Genomic DNA, 26,873 nt, shown 5'->3' on the forward strand with positions numbered 1-26,873 from the left:
GTTTTGTTAAGTGTGAAAGTGTGAAAGTACACTGTGACAAATATGAAAATAGATTATGGGATCATGCAGCAATCTGTTGCCTTTGAGTAAATTAAGAAAAATTTGACTCATTATAGCAGAGTTAATAATGTGGAGGAAGGCAGCAGCTGCGGCTCCTATTATAAATGAATGAAGTTGGATCACTTACTGGCCTCCAGGGAAACTGTAGCCTCTTAGAAAGAGGCGCAACGTACAGTAAGCAGGAGCAGGATGAGCCGGACTGAAGCTGTAAAACTGCCTGTTTGCTTCTTCTGCCTGCATTCGCAACAAAAATTACATGTGTGGTTGGTTTTCATTAAATCAGGATATCATTATTTTTAAATAGTGCCAGCTTCTCGGTTTTAATAGTGGTTTCCTAAGAGATGACACTGTCTGACAAATGTGATAAATGGGTCTGTTTTTTTATCCCTTTTAACAGAAGGCAGTTAAAGGAACCGGTTTTAATGTAAAAACACAGGAGGTTGAAAAATTAATGAGGAAAGCCACGAGTCTGATCAAGTTACAGAGTGTAACCCTGATCAGACAGCGGCGTGAACATGTGAGCGTCTGACAGAGAGGACAGAGAGGAGAATCTCTACCACATTCTAGGAGATGGAGTCAGTCAGAAATATGTGGAGCTGTTAACTTTGAACTCATCTGTACTTTCACATCTATCATCTTCATCACATCTGTGGGGAGTTTTTTTTACCCTTTGCTTGAAGACCCAGCCTCAAAGATCAATGTCTTTGTGAGTGGGAGCTAGGTTGTGTTTCGACTTTGTGATTCGTCCATTTCTTCCAATCAGGAAGACTCTGACAGTGTTTCAGTGGTGAGCAGCTGCTGTGATGTCAACGGAGGCCAGGCGCGTAATGGGGAGACCTCTCTGTGCATCCTGAGCCCCGACTGCAAGTTCTACATCTGCGAGGACGACAACACCACCGACAGGTGAGAAACCTTTACAACCGGAACATTTGGATGAGCTAGAAATGTTCATTTTAGGGCTATATGTGGAATGTAAGTGGTCTACTGAGTTAGGTTTAGCAGCTAGTCATATGTAGTAAAACACAAATTCTACATGCAAACATTACATTGCAACTGTTTTGGTGTGTCTTGGTTGTGTTGATGTTGAAGTCTCACCATCCCACGTCTACATATGTCGATCTTCCAAACAGCTGTCGTGGCCAGAGTGAAGAGTTCAGTTGCTCTGTTAGTACCGACGAGGAGTACTTGCCGATTCAACGTCACCCCACCAAACTCAGGATGACCCGTCTGGACCCTCCACCTCACCGCCCTAACCCTCGGCAGGCCTGGATGGAAGAAACGCGAGGCGGCGGCAGCTTTAGTCGAGGCTCAGGTGCTTGCAAAACTGCTGACATAATTCTTTAACAAATCGATTTCATGAAAAAGAGCTGTGTGTTATGTACGAGTGACAAGACACTTGAACTTCAGAGATCTTTGATGTAATGTGGTTGTGGATATTATGTGAAGCAGCACACCGAGTCCTTAGTACACCTATGACTTACTGCACTTCTTTATCTATATCCAGTTACAACCAGAGGTGTCTTTTTCTTGGAGTCTTTTGGAGTCACCAGCTGAGGTGTCGGGGAGTAATTATCAGTAACACAATACAATACACACTCAGCGGCAACTTTATCAAGTAGACCTGTTGAATGTATGGAATCCAGCCAATCACATAACAGCAACTCAATATATTCAGTCAGCTAGCATGGGGAAGGCAACACGTACAGTGTGCCTTATTAATGGCAGAGGAGAAGGGCAGAGTGGTCCAGGATGGTGTCTACCCCTTTATGGCTGTAGTGTCACCATTCTCAAATGAGTTCCTTTGCTCTTGTGGCCTTCACAAGAGCAAAGGAAAAGGTAAAGAAAGAAAAGGTAAAGAAGTGGTATGATGGTAAAGTCATCAAGAACCTACAACTAAGTTGTTTCAGTGTGAAAACAACAGACCTTGTCTGGAAGCAACATTTTCAATAAAAGCTTGTTGTATTCTTTCATAAGCTGGATACTCATGATCTGAAGTCTGTGTTTGCTATAAACCTAAAGTAGATTACTCATGGGCTGCAAGTCATTGATATCGCTGCACGGCATGTTTTCTTAATATTGTGTGGCCTTGCTCTACATACAACCACCAGGTCTCTGTAAAACAGCCACTATTGATATGTGGTCCAACAGCCACAAAAATATGGAGCAAGTTAAACTGTACATAATAAATTGGCCATTAGGTATATTTGGATGTAGGTTTATGTCCGGAAAACCCTGGTGCCTTTGGTTGAACTTTATTCTTGTCTCTTTCTTATGACTTCTCCTCATTTCCAGTTCTCTCAAAATGCAAGTCATCACCAATTTTCGTGTTTCTTCCAGGATTAAAAGAAGACCGAGAGAAGCGTGAAAGTGGCTACTACTCCCTTGGGAGGGCAGCTGGTGCCCGTTTTACTGAAAAAAGCCCACCCACTCCTTTCCGCCATTTTGAAAGAGGTCATCCCATCTTTAGTCACAGAAACATTGAGCCAAAAGATACTATCCCCTTCAGAAATCCCAATCTTGGTGTTGCCTCAGAAAGGCCGATACCAGAAGTGCTCAATGAGGACCTTGCTGTGGAAATCCCTCCCCCAGACCCTTATGAAGTTGCGGTTGAAGTTGAAGCACAAGTTGGGCCTCGATCTCCCAGTCCTACTCCTTTTAAGATTGCGGAGTCCCTGGCCTCAACTAGTCGAAAGGGTTTAAGTCGAACAAATCCTCTGAGTAACATCTCTTCCTATCAACAGTCAGGGCGATATGATTCCTCGAGGCAAGGCTCAACTCTCCAGTCTCGCTCTTCATCCCCCTCACGTGAAAACTTGCAGTTAAGACGCAGTGAGTCCAGCAGCATTCTCAGCAGAACAACCTTTGATGGTGGTGGTTGGTCTCAAGGACCAATGCAAGGATCACAAAGCTCCTTACAAGGAGCCCAAGCTCGACGTTTTGAGTCGGGAACTCTACCAAAAAACTTCAAATCCTTTGCTTCTTCTCTCAAGTCCCAGTCCAGTACTGTTTCTGATTTTCGGAGTGCCTTAAAGAAGACAGAAGCAAATAGTTCTTCAGCAGGACTAGGTAATGACAAAAGGAGCTCATCACCTTCGAGGAGGGTATATAATACTTCGGTCCAAATGTCTCACAGCACCGATGTAACCGCTAGTTCAACACATCATACTTTCTCCCCATCTAGAACTTATGATCGTTTTCAGGAGAGTCGCACTTCCTCGCCGCCTAGGAGAAACTTCAACTCCTCAAGCCAGTCCCTACGAAAATCTGAATCAATTACATCCCTAAATGATCGTAGTCACCATCGAAATAATGGTTCTCCAGTATCTTCCCCACCGCCAAGGAGAAATTTCAACTCCTTGAGCCAGTCCCTCCTTCATAAATCTGAGTCAATCACATCCCTGAATGACCGTAGTCACAGGAGACGCAGTGGCTCTCCAGTATCTTCCCCACCGCCAAGGAGAAATTTCAACTCCTCAAACCAGTCCCTACGAAAATCTGAATCAATCACATCCCTAAATGATCGTAGTCACCATCGAAATAATGGTTCTCCAGTATCTTCCCCACCGCCAAGGAGAAATTTCAACTCCTTGAGCCAGTCCCTCCTTCATAAATCTGAGTCAATCACATCCCTGAATGACCGTAGTCACAGGAGACGCAGTGGCTCTCCAGTATCTTCCCCACCGCCAAGGAGAAATTTCAACTCCTCAAACCAGTCCCTACGAAAATCTGAATCAATCACATCCCTAAATGATCGTAGTCACCATCGAAATAATGGTCCTCCAGTATCTTCCCCACCACCAAGGGGAAATTTCAACTCCTCGAGCCAGTCCCTCCTTCATAAATCTGAATCAATCACATCCCTGAATGATCGTAGTCACAGGAGACGCAGTGGCTCTCCAGTATCTACATCGCAACCAGGGAGAAATTTCAACTACTCAAACCAGTCCTTACGTAAATCTGAATCAATCGCATCCCTAAATGACCATAGCCACCATCAACGTAATAGTTCCCCAGTTACTTCTATGCCACAGAGGAAAAATTTTACCTCACCAAACCAGTCCTTCCTTCGTAAATCTGAATCCATTACATCTCTCAATGATCGTCACCACCATGGGCGCTGTGGCTCTCCAGTAAGAGAAGGCTATGGGATAGAAGGACAGGCTCAGCTAACGACTAGAAACGAACTGGATGGTCAAGAGTGTGAAGTCTCCACTGTGTCTTCATCTAGACATGATTCTGACAGACCAAAACAGTCCATACTACGAAAAACTGAGACAAGCGGCAGTCGGGGCTTAGGCAGCCGTTCTTCATCTCCTTCTAGGAGAGGTCACGAAACATTTGCTCAAGGAAGGGGACACAGTGGTGGCTCATTAAATGGTCATGTTCATAAAAATCTGAACTCCTCACCTTCAAGGCAAAACTTTCATGCTCCTTCTCAGTCTCAACGACATAAAACTGAGTTTACCAGCTCTGTCAGAAGCCGTGATACCAACAGTTCTTTGACTTTGAGGGGAAGCTATGATGCTTCTGACTATCACTCATCTGGAAATATGCGAACTGGCAGCTCATTTAACAGCAAGAATCTACACACCAGCCGCTCCCCCTCTCCTTCAAGAAAAGGCAATATTGACCCTCCAGGGTACTCAATTCTCAGAAGTGCCACCAAAGGAGACTCCAGTGTTTCATTTAAGAGCAAAAACACAAATAATGAAACAAAGTATGACTCCCATTCTTCATCAAACTCATGGCGTGGATCTACACATTCAGTCCGCAGCTCCTCTGTATCTCGATCTGCCTCACCATCTAGACAAACCACAAGTAACAACAGAGCTGCCTACATTACTTTGGAAACATCTAGAACCTCTGGCAGCATGAGATCTAGGGATGGTAGACATGGCCACGATGATCACCATCCCCCTCCTCATGACAAGAGGTCCTCTCACCGTGCACGGAGCCCTTCTCCTCCACCGCAGATACACATTCAGGCCCACACCTCCTCGCAAAGCTCCATGGAGTCTTCTGAGTCAGGCCGGCTCTCTGAGGGATCAACAGGACGGAACAGGGAGGAGTACGCTGCGATGGCTGACCTGCCAAAGGTCAAAATGATCCATCAGAAGGAGGGACCGGGCCACATTGGACGGCCACAGAGTCATCAGCCTGTCCGAAGACAGGAACTGTTTAAACCAGCCAGGTCAGACTCACGACAGACACACAGAGATGAAAGATAAACAGTTTGTGTTTAATCCTTGTAGGGGGTAAGGCCACTACATTTTTGAGCCAAACTGCAGCTAATTTTACTTTGACTCCACCTTTCATATCTTATGTGTTTGTGCCATTTCAGCCACTCTCTGAGCAGGCATCCCTCCATAGAGTGGGATGATCCTGGCGATACAGATAAAGACTGGCACTATGGGGGCAGTGGATATCTATCGCGAGCTCACTCCACCACATCACTGCAGGTAGGCTGCTTGTGAGTTATGTTAAGGGATAATATAAGCTTGTTAGAGTTAATGATAAGCTGAATGGACCTAAATAAAGAGAAATCCTGGAAGAAAACTTGCTAGAGAATTCAAAAGACTTTGGACTGGTGTTATAGTCAAGACCGCATAACTCAAAATCGAACAAAGGCCAGATTTTCATAACCATTACTGTAATCATAATAATGGAGTTGTTGCTGCAAATGTTTTAAAGTTTTAAGCTAACCATTGGGAAGGCTCCAGACTCATTGGTTGCACTGCCACAACCCAAACTTTCATGTTAGCAAACCCTCAACTACATACCTTTTGTCCAGGTAACCTGACAAGCTAGTAATAAGTTAAACAGACAAACCAGATGACTCCGAAGAGTATACACGTCTGGCTGAACGTTACTGACTTGGAATTAGCTGCAGGCAGAGTGAGTGGGGACGATAGGTGGACACCTGACGTTCTTTCTTTCTGTGTGTTGTATAAAGGAATGTACATTTAAGCTGGAGCTTAAATCTCTGTCTCTTGTTTCTTCATCCCAGTGTAGGTACACGGGATGACACTTTCAAAGTAAAAAACTTTACTGGTTGCATTTGAATGCAGGCAGTAATATCACCGTAAGTTGCTTTAAAAAATGATTCTGCAGCCAGTGTCTATGGCTGGTCAGAAGGAATTCATAGCACAACTTGTCCAATCTGTAATAGGACGTATGAATACTTTAGTGAGCCTCAGTCCAGCAGGAGAACAGTGGATGCGATTGGTTTTGGAATAAGTTTTTGAATCCCACTGTGTAATGCGTCCTTCCTTTTGCTCAACATAATCCACAGCAGTGCAACTGAACTTGAGCATTGTTATTTCCACCCACCCCCCACCCCCAAAGTGTGTTAATGCTTAACCCACATCTTTCCCATATGCCTGAGAACGTGGAGCTGTGTGATGACTTTCTGTGTTTGTTTGGTCAGACATTGATTATTTTTGTAACTGCAAGCCACTCTTATCCAGAGATCAGGCAGTCCCACGGCAGATGAGGGCTGTTTGTGGAAAAGTAATCATCACAGATCGGAAGAAATGCAGGTAGGTGCTACAGCCCGCATGTTGAAAGTTAATGTCTGAGTCACCTCTTTTGAAGCATACGAACAGTTAAGCGTTTTCTTTTTGTCTATCTCTAATTGTTGTTATGCATGAAATAATCCTGCACTCTCTAGAACATTATTTTGGCTTCTAGCTTGTTTAAGTACACATCATCTTTCTGCAATATTCACTCGTGGTCTTACATATTTGTATTTATTTTTAGATTTAATTGCTACCGTAGCTTCACGTTATGCTCCCGTTTAGCAGCTGTTTGTTGTGTGTCTGTAGGCCTTACCTACACCCTACAGTCATTTCATAAGACTGACTTGAGTTTTGTCAGTTGTGGTCTGCTGGGGCATGTGTTGAAATTCCTGAAATGAAACCAGTAGCTACAGAGGGTGGATTTTAGAGAGGGGGGGAGTGCCACTTCGATTCCAAGCTTAGGCTATCAGGAAAATGTGGCTTGGTCTGTTCTGTGAGTGTGAAAAGAGATGATTACTGATCTTCCTTGTCAGGAAGATGTATCACTGCTGTCAAGACTGCTAGTTGAACACATTTTCTTGCAGTGATAATGGGTTTTTTTTAGTAGACTTCATCTGGATTAAAACATTATTACAAGGCTTGGTCGCCCCCTCCAACTCTTTCCCTCCCTCATGAGGGTCCCTCTAATCCATTTCTCACAGATACAACACTGGGGTCTGCGTGTTTTCTTTAAACGAGCATTGCGGATCCGCCCAGGAAGTGGCAGACAGGGCAGAGACAGAGAGCAGCGAGTAACGACGCATTGAGCTGAAGGAAGGATCTCTCTTCCCCCCGCGTATCAGAAAAGTTTAGACATGGTTCCACCTGAATTGGAGCATTTAATCCACATTTAGCGGGACAAATTCGCCCCCTTTCTCTCAGACCACGGCCAGTATCGTCGTGGGAAGATTACGGCACTTTGGCTGGAGTTAAAAATGTGGATGAATGGTCATGGCGGGGTTTTATCTGAATTTGCGTGACGTGCGCGAGACCGTAAGGTGCTTTCTGCACGAGACGCTTAGCTGAGACGAGAAAGAAAAGTTTTTCTTGCGAGAATTAAACACGTTTCCGTTTTTATATATTTTTTAAAAACTTTCTGGATCCGGTTATCATGACGGTAAGTTGTAGCCTCCTAAAACACGTCTATGCTTAAAGCAGTTTGTGTTTTCCTGTCTGTCTTTCCTTCCTGAATTAATATAAATGAACTAAACGTTTGCCGTGACGTTAGCCGTGTTTAGCTAACTTTCATAAAACGTTGGTGCTCTTTTAGCTCCTTGTAGCTAGCTGCCTTTTTCTGTTAAGCATTGGTTTAACACAGAGGGGTGTGTTAAAAGTTTATCGAAGTGGCTTTTGTTTTCGCACGGCTCAGTTTGAGTGGCGGGGGCGAAATACTTTTGCGTTTCTTTCCTTTATTTACCCTCCATTTGTTTACAGTAGCAGGACGTTTTATTAGCACGTACAGTCTGACAGGATTCACGACCAGCTGTGACACACGCTCCGTGTTTTCCTCTGGCCTTTAGGAGTGGGTGGTGGGCACTTCGTCCCTTCGCCGTTTCGTACCTCTGTAGCTTTGAGCGTTACGAACCCAACATTTTTGTGTACGAAATTAAGCCGTGTGCCGCGGATCGTTTATGCTAGATATGTCAGTAAGACTTTCAACAGACTTCTAGGTCAAATCAAGTCAGGAGCGTATATTTGATAAGCTAACAGCATCTCTGAAATCAAATATTTTTCGGTAAATTAGGTTTAATATACATTACAGCCAGTGACTCAAATCTGAATGTTCAAAAGAAACATATTCCCAATTCCCAGATGTTCTTTTGCAGCCCTGAACACAAAATCCAATATGGCGGCTGCATGTTTAAATGCAGTAAATACCAGTCTATTTCCACTTCTGACAGTTTGCGTTTTATGAAATGTTCACAAGCATGAATATATCTGTTTGTGAACATGCTCCTTTTGGTCTTGTAGAAACAGGAGAATACACCTTTTGCGATTTGAAATAAATCCCACCTTTGTTCTGCTTTATTCTTTGGAAAATACTCCTTTAGTTACCTGTTAGCCGTTGGCATCGATTATCATGATTGTGATTAGCATTGCTAGCATCTGTCTCCATCTGTACTCACTGTAGTTAGCAGTCTTAACCGTGAGATTTTCAAAAGCCTGACAACATTTCATAATCCCGTCAAAAAGATAAAATAGATCAAATTTACTGTAAAACTCTAGCTTCCTATTATCAGCTGTCATCTTCTCGTGTAGCGCGCCTCAGTAGAAAATAGTTTCCTTCTAACAACCGTCTTGCACCTTTAAAACTGAAAAAGCTAACTTTCAGATCTTCTTAGTGTAGCAACTTCTACATGAAACTTTTGACATCAGTGCGACCTTGTAGATGAACAGATGATTTCTTAGTAGATCTCTTAAAAGAAATCCACTAATACTTCTTGACCTACTGGAAAACATTGACACGGTTCATGAAATGTGTTCCCAACTTTGACAAGTAGCAGAAAATATAAAAATTTGACAGTAAAACATCTCACTTATCATCAGCCACCCTGAACAGGCGCCTGTCGCAATAACAAATTTTGCTGAACGATGAATTGCCCTTGAAGTTATTGCGATAGATTATAATAATGTTGTTTTGAGACCTTTTTCCAAGTAATAGAATGACAATGGCATAATGATGCAAAAACACATTATCATTAAAGATCAATAAACTTTAAATTCTAATTAAATATCTAATTAATATTTAACACTGGTACTGGAAGACATTTTAAATATCCAAGATTGATAAACAAAAAAAAAACAAATTTCCAGGAATAATGAAGTTTTTAGAAATCAATTTAAAATTAAATTAAGCAACAAACTTGCTTGGTTGTGAATTAGCAAAGGGGCAAATTGACCTGGAAGTAAAACATGACAGGAATCATGTAAAAACAACAGACCAACATAACAATTTAGTGAAATCCAGAATGATTGTTATGATGAGCTGTTGTTTCTCTGTTACCAAATACGTTTTCCACACAGTCATGGAAACCCGATAAGCTGCTTTTAAAAAAAAAAAGTAATCAAGAAGTATTGGCTCTCCGACCCGCAGTAATCCAGGAACTGTCATCACAATGAGCGTTCATTTGGATCCTCCTGTTCTCATTGTGCGCAGAGGTAACCTATTTAGCCGAGCCTTCAGGACAAAACGGCCGAGACAATACTCCTTTATAGTGACAGGATAGAGGGGTCAGGAAGAGTGCATGACGTCTCTGTAAGCTGGAGTTATTTTTCCGACCCGTTTTCCTCCTATGTGAGCAGAACCTGCACGCACATGACCACTGGAAGCGTTGGGGTTATTCCTAAAATATGCTTCCTCCGCCATCTGCTTCCTGACCCGGCATATAGGCAAGTGTGGACTAGTCGTGAAATAAATTTATGATGAGCGTTGACGCGTCATGAGTTGCACCTTTTGGTAGTTTCACTTTATTGCTGAGAGAGAGAACGCGCACAAAAGCATTTTAGTTTGTGCAGCTCAGGTTTCCTTTAGCATTTTTTGCCCTGCAGCCGTTTTGCTGCCATTGTGGCTCACTCAAAGTGTAGGAGTTGTCTAAAACGTTCACAAATATTATCAAGGCATATGATAATGAGGAAAACATTGTATTTGTTCTACGCAGGCTGTTTGCAGTCGTCAAGTGGTGAAATTTGTTGAATGAAAGAGAATCAGTTGGACAGATGGATGGCTAGGTGGCGCTGTGGTGTGTAGGAATATTAAAAGGAATTGTGAACAAGAAATTTGATTTATAGATGACAAAGCTCAGAAGTTAGTGCTTTACTTTTTCACATTTTGCCACAATACAGCTACCAACATTAGTGTACACTTTCTTTAATTAAACCAACACAAACCAAAGCATAATAGTGAACTGTAGGTTTTTTTTCTTTACCAGTAAATAGGCCTGTGACCATAACCAATTTTACCGGATGATAAATTGTCCCAGAAGTTATTGTAATAAATGATATTACGGTTGTTTTGAGACTATTTTTCTCTTTGTAATGGTGTAATAATGCAGGAACGCGCTCTCAAAGGTCTAGTGAACATTTCATGCTTGAACTGGAAAATATTTTAAATAAACAGAACAAAAACAACAAAGAAAGTAAATTATGAAGCCTTTGTAAACAAAACAGAGACTAATGTGCCAGACTGGAGACTTTTGTCATCCAGTTTTTGGTAGAAAGAAAGAGAAACGATCAATCATGCAAATTGAAATTATTGAGTTTGTTTTAATTTATTGTGCGATTAACTGATTTATTGCTTAGTGCGGCAGGCTTACCAGTAAAATTCTAAGAAACTAAAGCATAAATTTGTATCCAGATCCTCTTATTCTGATTCCTTTAAGCCAACTGACTAAAGACGTGACTTAATGGTGGAAGAGGACTAGTCTGATGAGATTCCTTTTTTATACTTTGTAGAGCTAAGAAAGTCTTTTGGGATATGGTTTTTTTTTTATTAGCTTTACACATCTAAAGTTCTTTTTCTTAATCATATCTGACCTTAAAGTTATCTTGCAGAGTATCTGTCTGACCACAGATTGTTAGTTTGATTTGATCATTTTAACTGTGCCGTTTCATTGTGGGGATCGTCTGTTCATGTGCACTGTTAGTTTTTCTCCACTAATAGTATTTGTTGATCAATAAATGTAATTTTAGTCTCATCTGAGCGGAGTTTAACTCGATGACTTTTGAAAGTTGTGCTGGTTTTTATTTCGGGTGTTGGAGTAAAAGAGGCTGAATTCAAAGTAATTATAGAATCCAATTGTTATTTATGTGAAATCCATGTATTATAATGTTTCCACTTCATTAATCTGCACTTCTTTCTCTTGGTCTACCAAATAAAATACACTAAAGTTAAAAAAGCACTTAAAAAGGTTTGTGAATACCTTTGCGAGGCGCAGTGGGTAACAGCAGGGGGCCAAACAAATCAAACAAAAGCCTAAGTGTAACAAGATAAGCAGACGGCCAGGAGTGCAAGTTCTGCAGAAAACGGCGTGAGTAATCCGAGGAGATTTGAACTGAGGAATGTTGGAGAGCGATAAGGAGCAGGATGAATGGATGTTGCCTAATCTTAATCTGGGACCGTCGCTGCTCTGAGGCCTCCTGCACATGTTTTCTCGTCTTGCGCTTTGGGGGTGGAAAGCAAAAGCGGAGGCTGCTGCGGCGCGCTGCAGCAGAGCAGCAGTGTGTTTAGTAAACAACACGCTGACGCGAAACCACTCAAGCGGATCAGTGTGTGTGCAGCAGCAGCATCAGGCTGTCTGGCCTGATTATAGCACACACTGGTTTTACCATCTTGTCAATGCTTAAAGGACAGTTAGACAAGAACTATTTTTGATTAAAAGGTGAACTCCTCTCCTGGAAACTAGCTGATGTCCTTTGTGGCTGCATGAGTCTGCACGCTATTATGTTTTACTACAATAATGGAGTAAACCTGCGGAGGTGTGGACGCATTGAGCGCGCACCGTCCTTTGACACGGGCTTGTGTTTTTCTTTGTGTCATCCCCTCTCTTTCTTCTATTCTCTTTTTGTCTCCTTACGTGTGAAATCTACTCTGACTTGCTCTTTTAATGTGCGGCTGATCACATGAATGGCGCTGACACACAAAGACATTCGTGTTTCCTTCCTGTAAATTGCTGCGTTCAAACGAAGGGTAACGAAACTGACTCTCCGCCCTCCTGTTTGCAGCCCGACCTCTTGAACTTCAAAAAGGGATGGATGTCAAAACTGGACGACTGCGGAGAGGTGAGATATTCCTCCTAGTGACACTTTATTTTTCTTTTCTTGCTTTCTTTAACTTGGTTTACTTTTTCTGTCCTTAGTGGAAGAAGCACTGGTTTGTTTTGACAGACGCTGGGCTGAAATATTACAGAGACTCGACTGCAGAGGAGGCATGTTCTGTTGTTCTTAGTCGAAAATGTTAGCAGTTAGCATGTTGGAGTAAATAAATGTGGTTTTGGTTTGACAAGGCGACTTGTTTCCCTGCACAGAAAGACGACCTGGATGGAGAAATTGACCTGAAATCTTGCCTGAAGGTGTCCGAGTTCGACGTGGAGAAGAACTATGGCTTTCAGATTCAGGTGAAAGTCTGTCGGTGGTCAAGCGCTCTTTAAGACAGCATGCTTCTGTTTTCTTCTTCCTCTTCAAACTGTCCTCATCAACTTTAACCACATATTTCTTCCGTTTTCTACGTTGCACCTCTTGTCCTGTTTGTCATCTCCATCTCACCCGTATCTTTTTACTTCTCGTCCCTGTCGTGCCGCAGACTCGGGAGGCTGTTTTCACTCTGTCGGCCATGACGGCCGGGATCAGACGAAACTGGATCGAGGTTTTAAAGAAATCTATCCGGCCCAGCAGCTCTCCTGACCTCACGCAGTAAGTTCCAGCAAATCTGGTGAATGCAACATCTCATTTGTTTTAAGTTTGGTTTGTGGTCATCATTTCTAATATTTCAAAAGGATGCAGTAAGTAAGAAGAGATAAAATCAGGGTACGAACGGGCAACGTGGCCGAATTGACCAGTACCTTTTGTGCAATAAACAATTATGGCCTTTGGGGAATTCGGGTAAGAGGAGAGCTAGCTTTAAGAGAAAGTTGTACGAAGTTTTGTTCGCAGTTGTGAGGTGATGCAGCGTTTAAATGTGAAATGGATGTGGCTAAATGCAGAGCAGTCATGAAGCTTGTTAGAGATGGATAAAATCTTAGTAAACAGCAAACAAATCTAAACGTACATATGCATGCATATTCATGTGTTAGGCCTAAATCCAGCTGAACTGAGTCAAACACCACAGTTAACCTCCAGATCCTCTCTGTCCTGTCAGACGGAGTTATTTTCAAAAAACATTCAGGCAAAAATGTTATAACCAAGAAGACTTGCAGATGTAGTAGCAGCAAAAGTTGATTCTGTAAGTCAGAGGTGTCAAACTAATTTTCATTTTGGGCCAAATAAAAAATCATAATGTTCTTAAAGGGCCGGTTGTGTCAGAATGTATTGATAAAATCCATAAAACTGTTAAAATATTCATATATAGCTGGTTGTTTCAGCATTCAATAAGTGTTTCTTAAAATTAAATAATATTAATCATCTTTTCACACTGATCAGTCCATCCAGGATGTTGTGACAGATTTTGTAGTTCTAAATTAGAAATATTTGTAAGGAAATCTTACGATATTTGAGCTAATGTTAGATGTTAAGGTTGAATTTTTCTTAATCGCCCTATCGGTCACGAACTGCAACTTGACATCCAGTAAGGCTGAGGCAGCAGCCACTTAAACTCAATGTTTTTGGCCAACGCTGAGAAAACTTTGCAGTAAAACAAATGTGGGGATCTGCTGATTTTGTGTGAATTTTGCAGATTTGCGAAAAACTGGAGGGACTTATTCACAGGTGTCAAACTCCAGTCCTCGAGGGCCGCTGTCCTGCAGTTTTTAGATGTGCCACAGGTACAAAAAACGCTGGAATCAAATGGCTTAATTGCCTCCTTCTTGTGTAGATCAGTTCTCCAGAGCCTTGCTAATGACCTAATTATTGTATTCAGGTGTGGTGCAGCAGAGGCACATCTAAAAGTTGCAGGACAGCGGCCCTTGAGGCCTGGAGTTTGACACCCCTGGACTTATTGATGTAATTTGGTGTCTAGAAGGCCACATAAAAAGCTACAGTGGGCCAGATTGGGCCCCTGGGCCTTGAGTTTGACACATGCTATAAGTTATTGACTCAAAAGTACAAATGCATATATTTGTAAAAAAGAATAAAAAATAAAAATGAATAAAAAAAACTGCCCTACACTGCATTGTAGGGTATGAAATACTTTCATGCTTGTGGTTGCTGAGTGACAAAATGTTAAAAGATTGAAGGGGCATGAAAACCGTTGCCTAGCATTATACTTGTTGCATCTGTGTTTTGCCATCAACCTTATTCTAAAATTTTAACATTCTAGTTCAAAAAATCAAAGACTTCTAATCTTAGTTCTGTCATTTGTTTTTTTATTAGATTACCCGACAACAACAACAAGGAGAACAACGACAAGGAGGACTCCCATAAACGCTTCCCGCCGTCTTCTCGCCGCCCCTCGTCGCGCCACGCCGACTCCCAGCCAGAGACCCCGAGCTCGGCCCATCCCGCCGAGCGAAGGTTCGACTACGTAGAACTATCTCCTGTTCCCGCCTCCTCCTCCGCCCCTCTCCCATCCAGTCAGCGGGAATCTGGGGAGGGGCAGGGCCGGGAGCACAGCCAATGGCAGGAGGAGAGGAGCATGAGCAGCCAATGGGAAGCCGTTCTGTCGCGGAAGGGCTCGGGGGTGGGATCGAACCAGAAGCCCCACCTGGACGACGAGATTGAGAGAAAGTGGTACGAGTTGGAGCGAATGCCGCTAAAGGACCCGAGCTCCTTGTCGTCGATGGGATCGCGGACGTCTAGCCAGTCGGCCAACGAGGCGCTGCAGAGGGAGGTAGTGTGTGGAGATGATTCTGTAATTTGCAAAGATACTAAAATGCAAATTAACCCTTCATCTGCGTTGATGAAGTAAAGCGATTCTTTTTCAACCGTTTTATGCTTTGTACAACTTTCTGACTTGTGTGTTACTTTCAGGAGTATTTTCCACCTTAAATAATGTGCATAGGATGTTCAAATACATGCATTCATGATTGGTCTCAGGAGTGTTAATGAACTGATGTGGAAGATGCTTCTGAAAAGCCAGTCTGCTCTGTTTTTGCGTGTTGTGATGTGCTTCTTAGCGTGAATATATATATATTTTTATGCATCCATCTGGTGTCAAATCAGCTGGCTTTACCTCCGTTTTCATCTCTCTCTCTCTCTCTCAGGTGGCGTCACTGAGGCAACAGCTGGAGAAACGACAACAGGGGGGACGGGAAAGGGGGAGGGGTGGAAGTGTGGGCGGCGACTGCGGCCCCGAGGCGCCGTGCAGCCGCAGCCTGGCGGCCATGGAGCGCGCCCACAGACACGCGCTGGAGGAGCTGCAGAGGCAGCATGACCGCCAGATGAGGGAGCTGGAGACGGAGAAGGAGCGGCTGCTGCTGGAGGAGACTCGGGACACGGCGCGAGGTCGGTCGCTCGCTCGGTCAGGACGCTTCAAAGAGAACGCTGCCATGTTCACTACGGCCTCTGACTGTCTTAAAGGTTTATTTAGATGATATTTAAATCCCAACGATCAACTGGTCATCACAGTCAGGTAGAGATTGTAACATTTAACACAATCGTGTAGAGATGAAACGATTAATTGGATTAATTGCGATTATTGAAATACACGCCAACTAATTTAGTAATCAATTAATCGTCAACCAGAGAATACGGACTCAAAAATTCCTTTTCTCAAAAGAACAACACATTCAGAGCAGTAATTAAGGCAAAACTGTACAAAAATGAATATATTTTGCAATTAATGTGGAAAACATGTCCCGCTTTTAACTCCTTAAGTGGCACATCTTTTAGCTTCACCTGGATCAAACTGTAAAAACCAAAATTTCCAATTGAACACATTTAACTATCTATTTATTAATCGGTAAGGAATCTATAACTAATCAAGCATACACAAAAGGGATGTAATTTATTGCATTTCAGGCAAAAAAAAAAAAAATCCTATTTAAAATGGAAATTAAATATTTGCTTATTTGTATCTTTTAACGTATTCCTAACATTGTGTAAAAACTACTGAAGTGGACACATGAAAAATCTGCAGAACATTCTCATGCTTTAATCCGATTAATCGTCCGAATAATCGATTACTAAAACAATCGTTAGTCACAGATTCTGTGCAAAATATTTGCCGTTAAAGCTGAAACCTTTTGTTTTTGAGAGTTTGAACTTCTGACAACTGATAACTTTAGTATGTTGTACATTTTAATAATGGTAAACATCAACATTTCTTCGAAAAGGTATTTTGCTGCGGTGCCGCCTAACGTGAGATCTGACATTTTGATATTTTATTTGTTCATTCAACCGAAGCCAAAACACAAACGCTGCCAAAAGCGACTGGATCTCTTCTCCCCAGGCGTCTGGAGACTCAACAGGTTCTGGTTGATATAGTTGCTACTGCTGGCATTGTGTTTTAATTTAGTTTCTCTGGCGGGAACAATGCATATTATCGTTTCGTGAATTTTTATTTCTTGTTTCTTGAGTCATCAGCTGATACTTGTCCCTTTAAAAGATCCTAACTCACTGACCTTTGCAGGCACTTGGTTGCAGGAGATTTATTATTTAGGGGCTTTCAAAGAAAAAGGAAGTTAAATGCAAATTTTAAGCAACACATTTTGCATTTATTTGTAAAGCTGCCATCTGTTTCCAACTTTTACACGCATCCCTTCTCCAACACAACTCAATCAAGTGACTAAATTCCCTCCTCGGCAGTCTTGTTATTGATTCAGACGTAGTGGAAATGAAAAGTTTGGGAAAATGTGACTTGGTCACCAAGAAAAGAGCGTCCCATTAAAATGCAATAAAGTTGGCAGTTGTACAGTGACGTGAAAAAGCTCAAGAGGCATGAATAGTTTTTCAAGGCACTGGACATTTTGCTGGTGAAATGACATCTACAGCAGAAAGTAAGAGCGTAAAAATACGAGTAAAATGTCTCATAATATTGGAAAACATGCCACATTTCTGTTTCAAAAAACATGTTCACCACCATGTCAGATAACTAGACTCAAACTGTTGGTGGTCATGGTGAGAGATTTAGGCAGTGTTAGTCTAGCTCATGACAAGAGTGGATTTCCAGTGGCTTTATAGCGAATGTCAAGTCTGTATTTGTGTTTCAGTGATGGAGGCTCTGAAGAAGAAACACAAAGAGGAGCTGGAGAGAGAGGTGGAGAAGGTCAGGAGGCTGAGCAGCGGGAAGTTGGACTCTCTCACTCTGCAGACACAACAACAGTAAGACACTTGAATGAACTCCTGCCAGTGGAACATTAACACCCATTCTTCCACTATAATCTGCTTCTGTTATATCTCATTTCTGCAGAACTAGATCATAAATGTACATTCACTCCTGGCAAAATATTCAGTTGCAGTTTTTGGTAGTTGTACTTGGAGGCTGAGTTTGTGGCGAGCGCGACACTCCCTGCTTGTTAAAAGAAATCCATTAGTAAAATAGTCGCTGGACGCTGCTGGGCTCCAGAGGAATGTAGAAAAATTTGGTCATGGATGAGTTTCTCTTAGCCGTCTTCATGAAGAGCATTCAGTGGCGGTTTCTGCATTTTTACAGCTAATCTGTTTTAACTGCTGGCCATTTTCAGCTTGTGCGGGCTCTTCCTCTTTTTGAGGTTATTGGTTGCAAGATGCAAAGAAGCTTTACGTCTACTACAGGAAATGCTTGAGGGACAGAGAGAGTGTTGCTGCTGTCTACTCATAGATTGGTTTAGTGGAGTCTCTCAGAAAGCAGGATTTTGGTTCATACTTAAGCATAACATCTTACTTAATAAGGAGAATCAGTTTCCCATGCGTATAGGAGATGAGTAGCTTTATATTTTCACATTTCTTTTTTTTTTTAAAATTTCTCTTACTCGCCGCTGCAGGGCTGAGACGCTGGCCTTGCAGAGAGAGCTGGCCGGTCTGTCGGAGCGCTACTCTCAGAAGTGTCTGGAGCTGAACAAAGCGGAGCAGAGAAACGCCGAGAGAGAAAGGGAAGTCAGTCACAGAGAGAGAGACATGGAGCAGCTGAAGAAAGAAAACGTGGTGAGTTAGCAGCTCAGCGTGCGAAAGTGATCAGCAAAGCTGAAAATAACCAACTCTTCATTTGTGAAAAAACTGAAAGACAAAGAGGAAAACTTGTAGCACGGAGCAATGTGATGCAATAATGGTCAGATTCCCTGAACAAATCTGTTTTTTATGGAATAGTCCACCACAACATAGTGTATAACTGTGAAGTTGAAGGTATGGCACATGGTTTTCAAACTGTTTGTTTTATTCAGTCTACTTTGAGGATGTCCTTCGGATTTGTAAAAAGTCTTAAAATTCAGTCCTTCAAAATCTCTTAAATTTATTGAAAAATGGAAGTTGGACTAAAATATATCTTAAATTTTGTTGTGGCAGCAAAACTATTCAATCTTTTATATTCTGTGTAATTTTCCTTTTTCTTTTGCGAAATTTTGAGTCACACGCAGACATCTTCAAGATGTCCTTTGCTACTCAAGGCAGTTGTGGCTATGGGTAACCAGCTGCTGCTAACACCCATGCTAGCTAATTGTTTTTTTTTTTTATTATTATTAGTTATCTGGCTGATGTTTGGTTTCGCCTTTGGCTCATTTCTGCTGCCAACCTGTACAATTTTTTTTTTTACGATTTTCTTTTGTACGTTTCTATCGTAATACGAGTCTTCAGTTTAATTTAGTGGCCTTTAAGTTGGTGAAACCTGCACAAACCGTGCTCTTCAGCCTCTAATTCAGTGAGACCTGCTGCCTTCATCCAAAGAGCGGTGAGAGTCCAAAGTTGTTTGTATCGATTCGGTGGATCTGAGTTGGAGCTACGCAATATAGCGAATTTTTGCAATATCGCAATCGCACAAAACTGATTGAATAAAGTATTTGTTGGAATATTATATTTCAAGGAGCAAGTTTTGATGGTGGATGGACTCTACCAGCCCTTATGCTCACGCCTTTATGCACTTAGTGGTTTGGGAAGCTAAAGCTAATGCAGAGAGAGGGGAGGACAAATGAGGATTAATTGTAACTGATATTTTTAGCAATGATATCATAGAAATTAATTTTTTTTTAAATATTTTGCCCAACTAAGAGTAAAAAATATTTTTCAGATGTATATTATTCAGATTTTTATTTACAATAAAATAGAAAACCGTGTATCATTTTCTTCCAATTCACAACTATGGACCACTTTGTGTTGGTCTGTCACATAACATTCTATTAAAATCCAATTTTAATTTGAATCCCTGATGGATACGAATGTGTTTTTAACACCCTATGCTGCAGCTCTGTTCCTACACAAAAGAAACAAAGTCGGGTGTTTGTGTTGAAAACCTGACCACGCGTTTTGTTCTTCAGGAGTTGAAGGGCCGCTTGACGGACGAAATGAGCCGAACGCGATCCGCCCTCACGGATAGAGGCTCAGAGGACAGCAAAGACAAGATGTCCTGCGAACTGGAGGTACTGTTGTTTTGGAAACTGAAAGCGGACTGCTTTCTGTGTGCCTCCTCCTCACACTGCCAGTCAAACTCTTCATGTGGTCTGCAGGTGTGAAAATATGCAAGCCTTCACACCAACACCCAGCTGCATCTGCTTTAGCTTTGTGTTTTGTGGGTGAACGTCAGAGACGGGGCTTTCTGTGTGGCTTTAAGTTGCTTTAAAAGGAGTTTTGAGACCCTGAAAGCACCATGGTGGTTTTGTTTTACCCTCCAGCATGTGTGGTGGACTGAGCTTCGCTTCTTTCATCCCAAACTATCAGAGAGACAGTTTGTATAAGAGGGAGGAAAATTTGATACAGTTAGCTACAGCTAAAAAAAACTGAATCTGTTTTTCCCCTCACTTTCTTTTCTAAAAAAGAAAGGACAGAAAAGTAGCTTTTACTTTAACTGTCCCTTGTGTGAGTTGTACGGCTGTGGGAGTTTTTGTTATTTTATGAAATAAAGATGCAATTTTACTAGAAGAACAACTTAAAATTGCGGAAATATTTTTTTTTAGTAAGAAAAACCTTTGATAATTATTATTTTATGTTTTTGTCTTGGAGTTTTTATAAATTACTACTTAATTTTCCTAATATCAAGACTGTATTCTGGTGATATTAAGACTTTATTCGTATATTATTTCATACGACTTTATTGTTGTATTGCTACGAGTGTATTCTTGTAATGTCATGACTGTATTTTAGTAAAAGAAAAAAGTAACTAATCTTTGCCTGGCCTTAATATTTCGTAGGGGGTTGTTTGTGGAAAAGTAAAAAACACACTCCTCTCTTGTCTTGCAGGTTCTCCTCAGAATGAAAGATAACGAGATAGAGTATCTGCACAAGGAGATCGGCTGCCTCAGGAATGAGCTTCAGTTTCTAAACATGGTACTGTCACTTCATTTACCTCTGAAAAATACTCCACAATGTTAAACTTGATGCAGACATCAAACCGCTCGGAGGAACTCTGTAATTTAAAAAGCACAGCGCTGTTTTTTTTTGTTTTTTTTTGTGGATGTAATGCTTCGCTGTCGCAGCCTGAGGCCTCTCTGTAGATGACGCCTTTTTTTTTTTTCTCCTTCCCCCTCCTCTGCTCATTGTTGTGCAGGAAAAGCAGCTGGCCTGTGAGCGGTATGTAGAGCTGCACGGAGAGCTGAACGGGATGAGAGGCCGCACGGAGCGCGAGATTCAGAGTCTGAAGGAGCACCTGAGGCTGGCCATGGCCGCCCTGCAGGAGGGGCAGAAGCTGGGCAACAGCCTGGACCACTGACTAGCCGCCGGGCTGGAGTCGGACCGTAATCCAGGCAAAGGACGGAACTCTTTAGAGTCTTTTTATTTTTATTTTTCCCAATTATTATTATTTCAACCCTTCTTTGTTCCCGGACTTTAGTTTTTCAGCCTGCAGGGCGGCTGGATCCAAAGGAAATACCCGTGCAGAACTTTTACGGCCGTGCGTCGGAACTCGAACGCGTCTTTCAAGCCGATTTGCCAACGAGTCGTTTTGTCGGCTTCATTACACTGGGCCTTAATTTGTACTTCAAAAAACAAAATAAAAAAAAAAGAAAGAAAAGTGCACTTTTCACTTTTGGTTTTGCTCTTGAGAGTGCTAGCTTGTATCGATGTGCATTTGGTCTTACAACTGGAATATGTGAGGTTTTTTGTTTTTATATATTTCGTCGTCCTCTGTAGATGGTTTGTACCGTCTTCATTTTAAAAGCGGAGGTCAGACTCTTACTGTTTTAATTTTTTTTTTCCCCTGTTTTTACAAAGGTGGTACACTTTCTCAAGAAACAAGAGCTTTTTCGTATTTGCTGTTATTTTTATTCCTGTTTTGTTTGTAAAAGCGAGTTTCTGGAGAACACATTGGGATTCTGATATGGGAAAAAGGAATACAATTTCTAACTCTTGCAGACTAAATGGGAGAATTTGATCTGATTGTTGAGGAAAACTCAGGCTTCTTTACACAAAGTTGACTGTAATCTGTCATTTCTACAAAATATTTATAAGCCATGGAGGAGAAATCCCAAACTTTCCTGTCTCCGTTTATCATTTATGAGCATTTTCTGCTTTGTGCCACCACAGCAACAAATAGCAGGTGTTGCATCAATGAGCCATTTTTTTAAAAATAAATATGTATTTGCTTTTCTTATTGAAAAGAACTATTGTGAAAATAGCAACTACCTACTTTTTGAAAGCATTTTCTTATTTAAAGCCTCCAGGTTTTTTGTAAATTATGCTCATTTTTGGAATCAATAAAGTTGCTTCCGTAGAAATCCATAAAAACGTTGCAATTTTTAAAAAAAAGTGAATCAGTGCCTTCCAAAAGTGTTCACCTTTTCCAACTTTCTTTTATTTCCTTGGGATTTTATGGTATGGACTAGCACAAAAAGTACTGCAAAATTGTGAAGTGAAAGAAAAAATTATACTTTTTTTTTTTTTGGTATTTTTGCAAATAAAAATCTAAAGTGTTTTGTGTCGTTGCGTTCAGCCTTCTTCATCCTGATGAGCCTAAATAAAACATGACCCTAAAACACACTGACTTCAGGTTGAAACGTGGAAGCGTCATGCTGTGGGAATGCTTCTCCAAGTAAACGTACAAACGCAACAAATTCCATTGTCATTATTTATCGAACAAAATCAAAAATGGCAAAACTGTTAAAAGTTCACTCTATGAACCACAAATCGTAGCAATAGCTTGTAGTAGCTTTTTCTGTAGTTTTTGTCCAGTTTTCTCTGTTTTTAAGTCCTACCACAGCACTTCACCGGAACTTGAACATCCAGACTTTGACCAGGCCATCACAACTTCCTTTGTCATGGATTCCTTTGTCAACTTTTATATTGTAGATTTTACATTTGTGAAAAGCGTCATCTGTTGGACAGATGGGCTTACGGTTGACTTTAGAAAAGGTTAGTGGAGGATTTTGCAGATGACTTAAGATCCCGGGCTGCGAATAAGTCCTAACCATCACCTCTCCACCTCCATGTCTTTGCACTAAATTTGTGCTTGGTTTTTGCCAAATAGACTGTATTATCGTCAAACATGTCTACTTTAGTCTCATCAAAATAGGGATACATAATATATCAGCATTAACATTGGTATTTTGTCGTTTTATAACAGTAAAACTGGAGCCAAAGCTAACCTGACATTCAATTAACTTTTTTTTTTTTTTTTTTACGATACTACTGAATAACAAAAGTCTTTCAGTACTTCCTGCTATGATCCATTACCATTTTTCGATAATAATCCTCTTGTAACAAATTATGCAGGGAATACATGTTTTTTCCGTGAACCTTTTGATTATCTAAGTAGTCATTTGTTTTAAAAAACACAAATTATTTATTCAGTATTGGAGAGTTTCATAACTAAAATGACCTTTTTTCGTCTTCTGTTTTCCAATTCATCTCGACAGTCAAACAAGCCGTGTCTTGTATTGAGTCTGTCTGACCACTAGAGGGCAGCTGCGCTCTTTTCTTCAACCTATGAGAGCGGAAGCGCCTTTAACTTCAGCAGCTGTCATGGCGTCCACGGCTGCGGCTCGAACAGCAGCTGGTGCTGCCAAAGTGGTGAAACCCATTCTTAGTCGGGACTTGGACGAGGCGAAGCGCAGAGTTCGGGAGCTGTACCGGGCCTGGTACCGTGAGGTGCCTAATACAGGTACGTGGGCCCCGTCGTGGAGGCTGGAAGCCGGGTGTTGAAACGGCGGCGGTAGCGTCAAGGTCGTGCCTCTGTGGAGCTTTTAGATTATTGTCGAGGTTAACTGGACCTAAACCAGAACGCCAGAATTTCAGGACGCGGTGTTTTCTAAAGCTTTGGAGACGTGTTGGCAGTATCTCATTTAAATCTGAATAAACAAGAGCTGCATGCCACTACTTACAGGTATATCATACTGTTAAAACAATAGAAAGTAGAACAGGAATGCCAAGTGGAAATTTGCCAGTGTTGTATAAAGTACTGAAATCTCAGAGTCAAGTAAAAGTATAAGTACCTCTCCAAAATACGACTTTGGTAAAAGTCCAAGTCACTGACTGAAATGTTACTTGAGTTAAAGTCTTAAAGTATCTGAAACTTCTTGTACTTAAGTATGGAAATTACTGTAAAAATGGATGTACTCAAGTAATGTAATGAAAAGTACAAGTAAAAAGTAAAACAAAGCAAATGCAGTTTGAATGACATTTTTTATATTTTGGTAAACTTGTCAAATACACTTAAAATAATGTACCCAACCAAGTGCAGGCAAAGTTAAACCTGCTAATAGATATACCTGCAGGCATCATTTAGTTAAGAAAATTAGGTGCTTTACCTATAGCACAAGGTTAACTTAACCTGCTTTACAACTGAACCAGCTTCTTAGTATACCCTCCAGGACAGAAAATACAAAGTTTTTGTAAGCCTTAAGTTTTCCCTTCAAGTAAGGTCAGTGCTGAAAATGAGAAAAATAAATAGTACAGAAAATGCGGCCAACATGAAGAAAAAGAGCTGTTACGATTACTCTACTTCACAAATCAGTGAATCAGTCAATGCTACAGTCAGTAGGTGGTGCACACAACTGGTCATTATGCAAAAGAAAAAAAGAATTGGGAGGGAAATGCAGCTTATTGGCATCTGTAAACCTGGTTTTGAACTTGCATGCCTTTCCTATATTCGTTAAATTTAGTCTAAATTGCTATCGCTATGGCTTCTGTCCCCCCTTGAACAGAGGAGTCTAGGTAGCCTGCTACAGTCAACATTAGGCCTAAGCTAAATACACCACGTATGGAAATGAAACAATGCCAAACAAAGTTCATTTATGGTCAACGTTTCACAATACAGTAGTGCCTAGTGACCAAGCTATAGTTACTGACACAGGAGGATTATAACCATTTCATAAGAAGTTACCTCGATGTGTTTCTTCAAGTTGGACGGGGAGTTTTTGTAAGATAGAATTTCCACATCTTTGGGCAGGAATAACATAAACTGCATGCGGTACGACGAATCTTTAACACCCACGAAAGAGTATATTGTGTTTAAATAAGGCCATGGGCTCTCATCACCAGCTGGTGGTTCCCCTGGAGCCGTGTCCGACGTAGTTGCAGTCGTTGTGGTCTCCGTCTCCTCCTCCATGTGGCTGCTGCTGATTGCCAGACTTGCTTTGTGTTTAATGGGAGAAGCGAAACAGGTGTATCCTATTGGTGGTGATGAACAAGCCCAGGCAAGTAGGCTACCGACTTTGTTCGGTAGCCTACTTGCTACTTGCTAATCAGTAGGTGGGGACAAAACACGTGCGTTTCTCTCTCTCGCTTTTTTGTACCAACTAAACCACACATTGAAAATGTATCGGAGTAAAAGTACGCAATTAAGTTCTGAAATATAGTGAAGTAAAAGTGAAAGTTATCAAAAATTTTCATACTCGAGGAAAGTATGAAGTACTCCAAAATATACTTAAGTAAAGTAGTGAAGTGTTTTTACTTCGTTACTATACAACACTGAAATTTGCACACACACACAAAAAAAATGCTACGTAGAGAACAAAGCAAACATGCTAAACTCTGTGTGGCAGAAGACTTGTCGTCACCTGTTACACACCATCCCCATGATGAGACATGGTGGCAGCATCATACTGTGGAGATTATTTTTGTCAGCAAAAAACTTGTTGGAGCCTATAGCAAGACGTAAAGGGGCAGTATTATATACTAGTATTATATACTCTCCAGGCACATAGTGCCATTTTATAGCATTATTAAATACATGTTACATTAAGTTGTTTATATGACTTAAAAAATTTGACTTCCTGATTTAATGCCTTGAAAATTGGCCTCTGTCTCTTTAAAAACTCTTTTTTTTTTAATTAGGAATGACTTTGATTCTAAACTTTGTTGATTACAGTATCCTGACGTTTCCACTTGTTGCAGCGGTCATTTCCTTTTAATAAAGCTGACTCTGTGTGTCTGCAGTGTCACTGTTTCAGCTGGACATCACGACTCGCCAGGGCAGAGACAAAGTGCGGGAGATGTTTGACAGAAACAAGCACGTCACGGACCCCCGCGTGATCGACATGCTGGTCATTAAGGTAAATGTGACACTCCACCAACCCAACATGCTGCTAGTAGGCAGTCTCGACTCGAACGTTGATATTGGTGACGTCTGAGTCGGTGTAGATGTTCGTCCCATTGAACACTCTCTCATTCACACCGCAGGGTAAAATGGAACTGCAAGAAACCATCCACATCTGGAAGCAGAAGACCCACGTGATGCGTTATTTCCACGAGAACGAAGAGCCTCGAGCGACAGACTTCCTGTCCAAATTCTACAAAGGACACGACCCTTGAACTGTGTAGCAGACCCTCTGACCCATCTTTGCTCGTTTCCAGTGTGAAAGATGGTCCCCTTTATTGTAAATACACACTTTAACTCTCACATGCTTCCACCTGTTTTGTTTCAGTCTCGATGAATCATATAAGATCCAGTTAAATTAAAACGCGAGTGTTGTTTTGCTCTTGTGATCAAATCTGTGCGTACTAGGGGTGCACCAATAAATTGGCCCCATTTCCTTAATTTTGTGTGATCAGCTGATACTTGCAGGAGAAACCGAGCTCTTCCTCCTTCCCAGAGGTTTGAAAATTTGTGAAAAATTGCCATCAGGCAAAATGAGCTTTTTAAAAATCGGTTAAGGACCAGAAAACTGCAATCGGTGCACCGCTAGTGCATAATACTTGTATAGGTGTCTATTAGCAAGTTGAAGAGAAACAAGAGTTGCCCTGATTTAAGGGCAGCTAAGATTTTCCCATTGATTATTGAGAAGGGTAAAAATAATTGATATTTTGATTATTCAATTGAGTACCTGTTGGGTTTCGGAGCAGGGGCTTCTTGGTTGATAACTCACTACTAGTTTGAGTACAAACTTGCGTTTTGAAAGTGGCATTGCTCTAAAATGGCCAACTTTTTTTTTTTTATCCTCTGAAAAGGCAAACGTTAAACATTCATTCAAGTGCCAGCTTAAAAACTGGCACTTGAATGAAGACCAACGATTGGGCAGGCCTAACGTTAGAGGAAATGGATATGGAGACGATTCCAAGTACGACCCGACTCAGGACCTTGGAAGTGCTTCTGGGACTTGGTGGATCCAA

General features: G+C 41.4%; 2 protein-coding genes across 3 annotated transcripts; both read left to right on the forward strand.

The window, feature by feature from the left end:
• The first annotated feature begins 4,916 nt into the window (after window positions 1-4,916).
• triobpb (TRIO and F-actin binding protein b) lies at window positions 4,917-22,064 on the forward strand. Of its 2 annotated transcripts, XM_032588464.1 has the most exons (14): window positions 4,917-5,251; window positions 5,402-5,519; window positions 6,528-6,599; window positions 12,339-12,395; window positions 12,473-12,541; window positions 12,641-12,730; window positions 12,916-13,025; window positions 14,640-15,096; window positions 15,470-15,710; window positions 17,417-17,528; window positions 18,170-18,329; window positions 19,652-19,753; window positions 20,571-20,657; window positions 20,878-22,064. In XM_032588464.1, the coding sequence occupies exons 1-14, from the start codon at window positions 4,932-4,934 to the stop codon at window positions 21,037-21,039; spliced, it is 2,157 nt and encodes a 718-aa protein (XP_032444355.1). In that variant the 5' UTR covers window positions 4,917-4,931; the 3' UTR covers window positions 21,040-22,064. The 2 variants fall into 2 exon arrangements, with proteins under 2 accessions (XP_032444355.1, XP_032444357.1); XM_032588466.1 differs by lacking the exons at window positions 4,917-5,251; window positions 5,402-5,519; window positions 6,528-6,599 and adding an exon at window positions 7,338-7,734.
• Window positions 22,065-23,232: 1,168 nt separating this feature from the next.
• ndufa6 (NADH:ubiquinone oxidoreductase subunit A6) lies at window positions 23,233-26,239 on the forward strand. The gene is made up of 3 exons (XM_032588471.1): window positions 23,233-23,424; window positions 25,701-25,816; window positions 25,944-26,239. Exons 1-3 carry the CDS (start codon window positions 23,250-23,252, stop codon window positions 26,073-26,075), a joined length of 423 nt encoding a protein of 140 aa, XP_032444362.1. The 5' UTR covers window positions 23,233-23,249; the 3' UTR covers window positions 26,076-26,239.
• Window positions 26,240-26,873: the final 634 nt, after the last annotated feature.

This window comes from Xiphophorus hellerii, chromosome 16, assembly GCF_003331165.1.
Source record: "Xiphophorus hellerii strain 12219 chromosome 16, Xiphophorus_hellerii-4.1, whole genome shotgun sequence".
Classification (NCBI taxonomy): domain Eukaryota; kingdom Metazoa; phylum Chordata; class Actinopteri; order Cyprinodontiformes; family Poeciliidae; genus Xiphophorus; species Xiphophorus hellerii.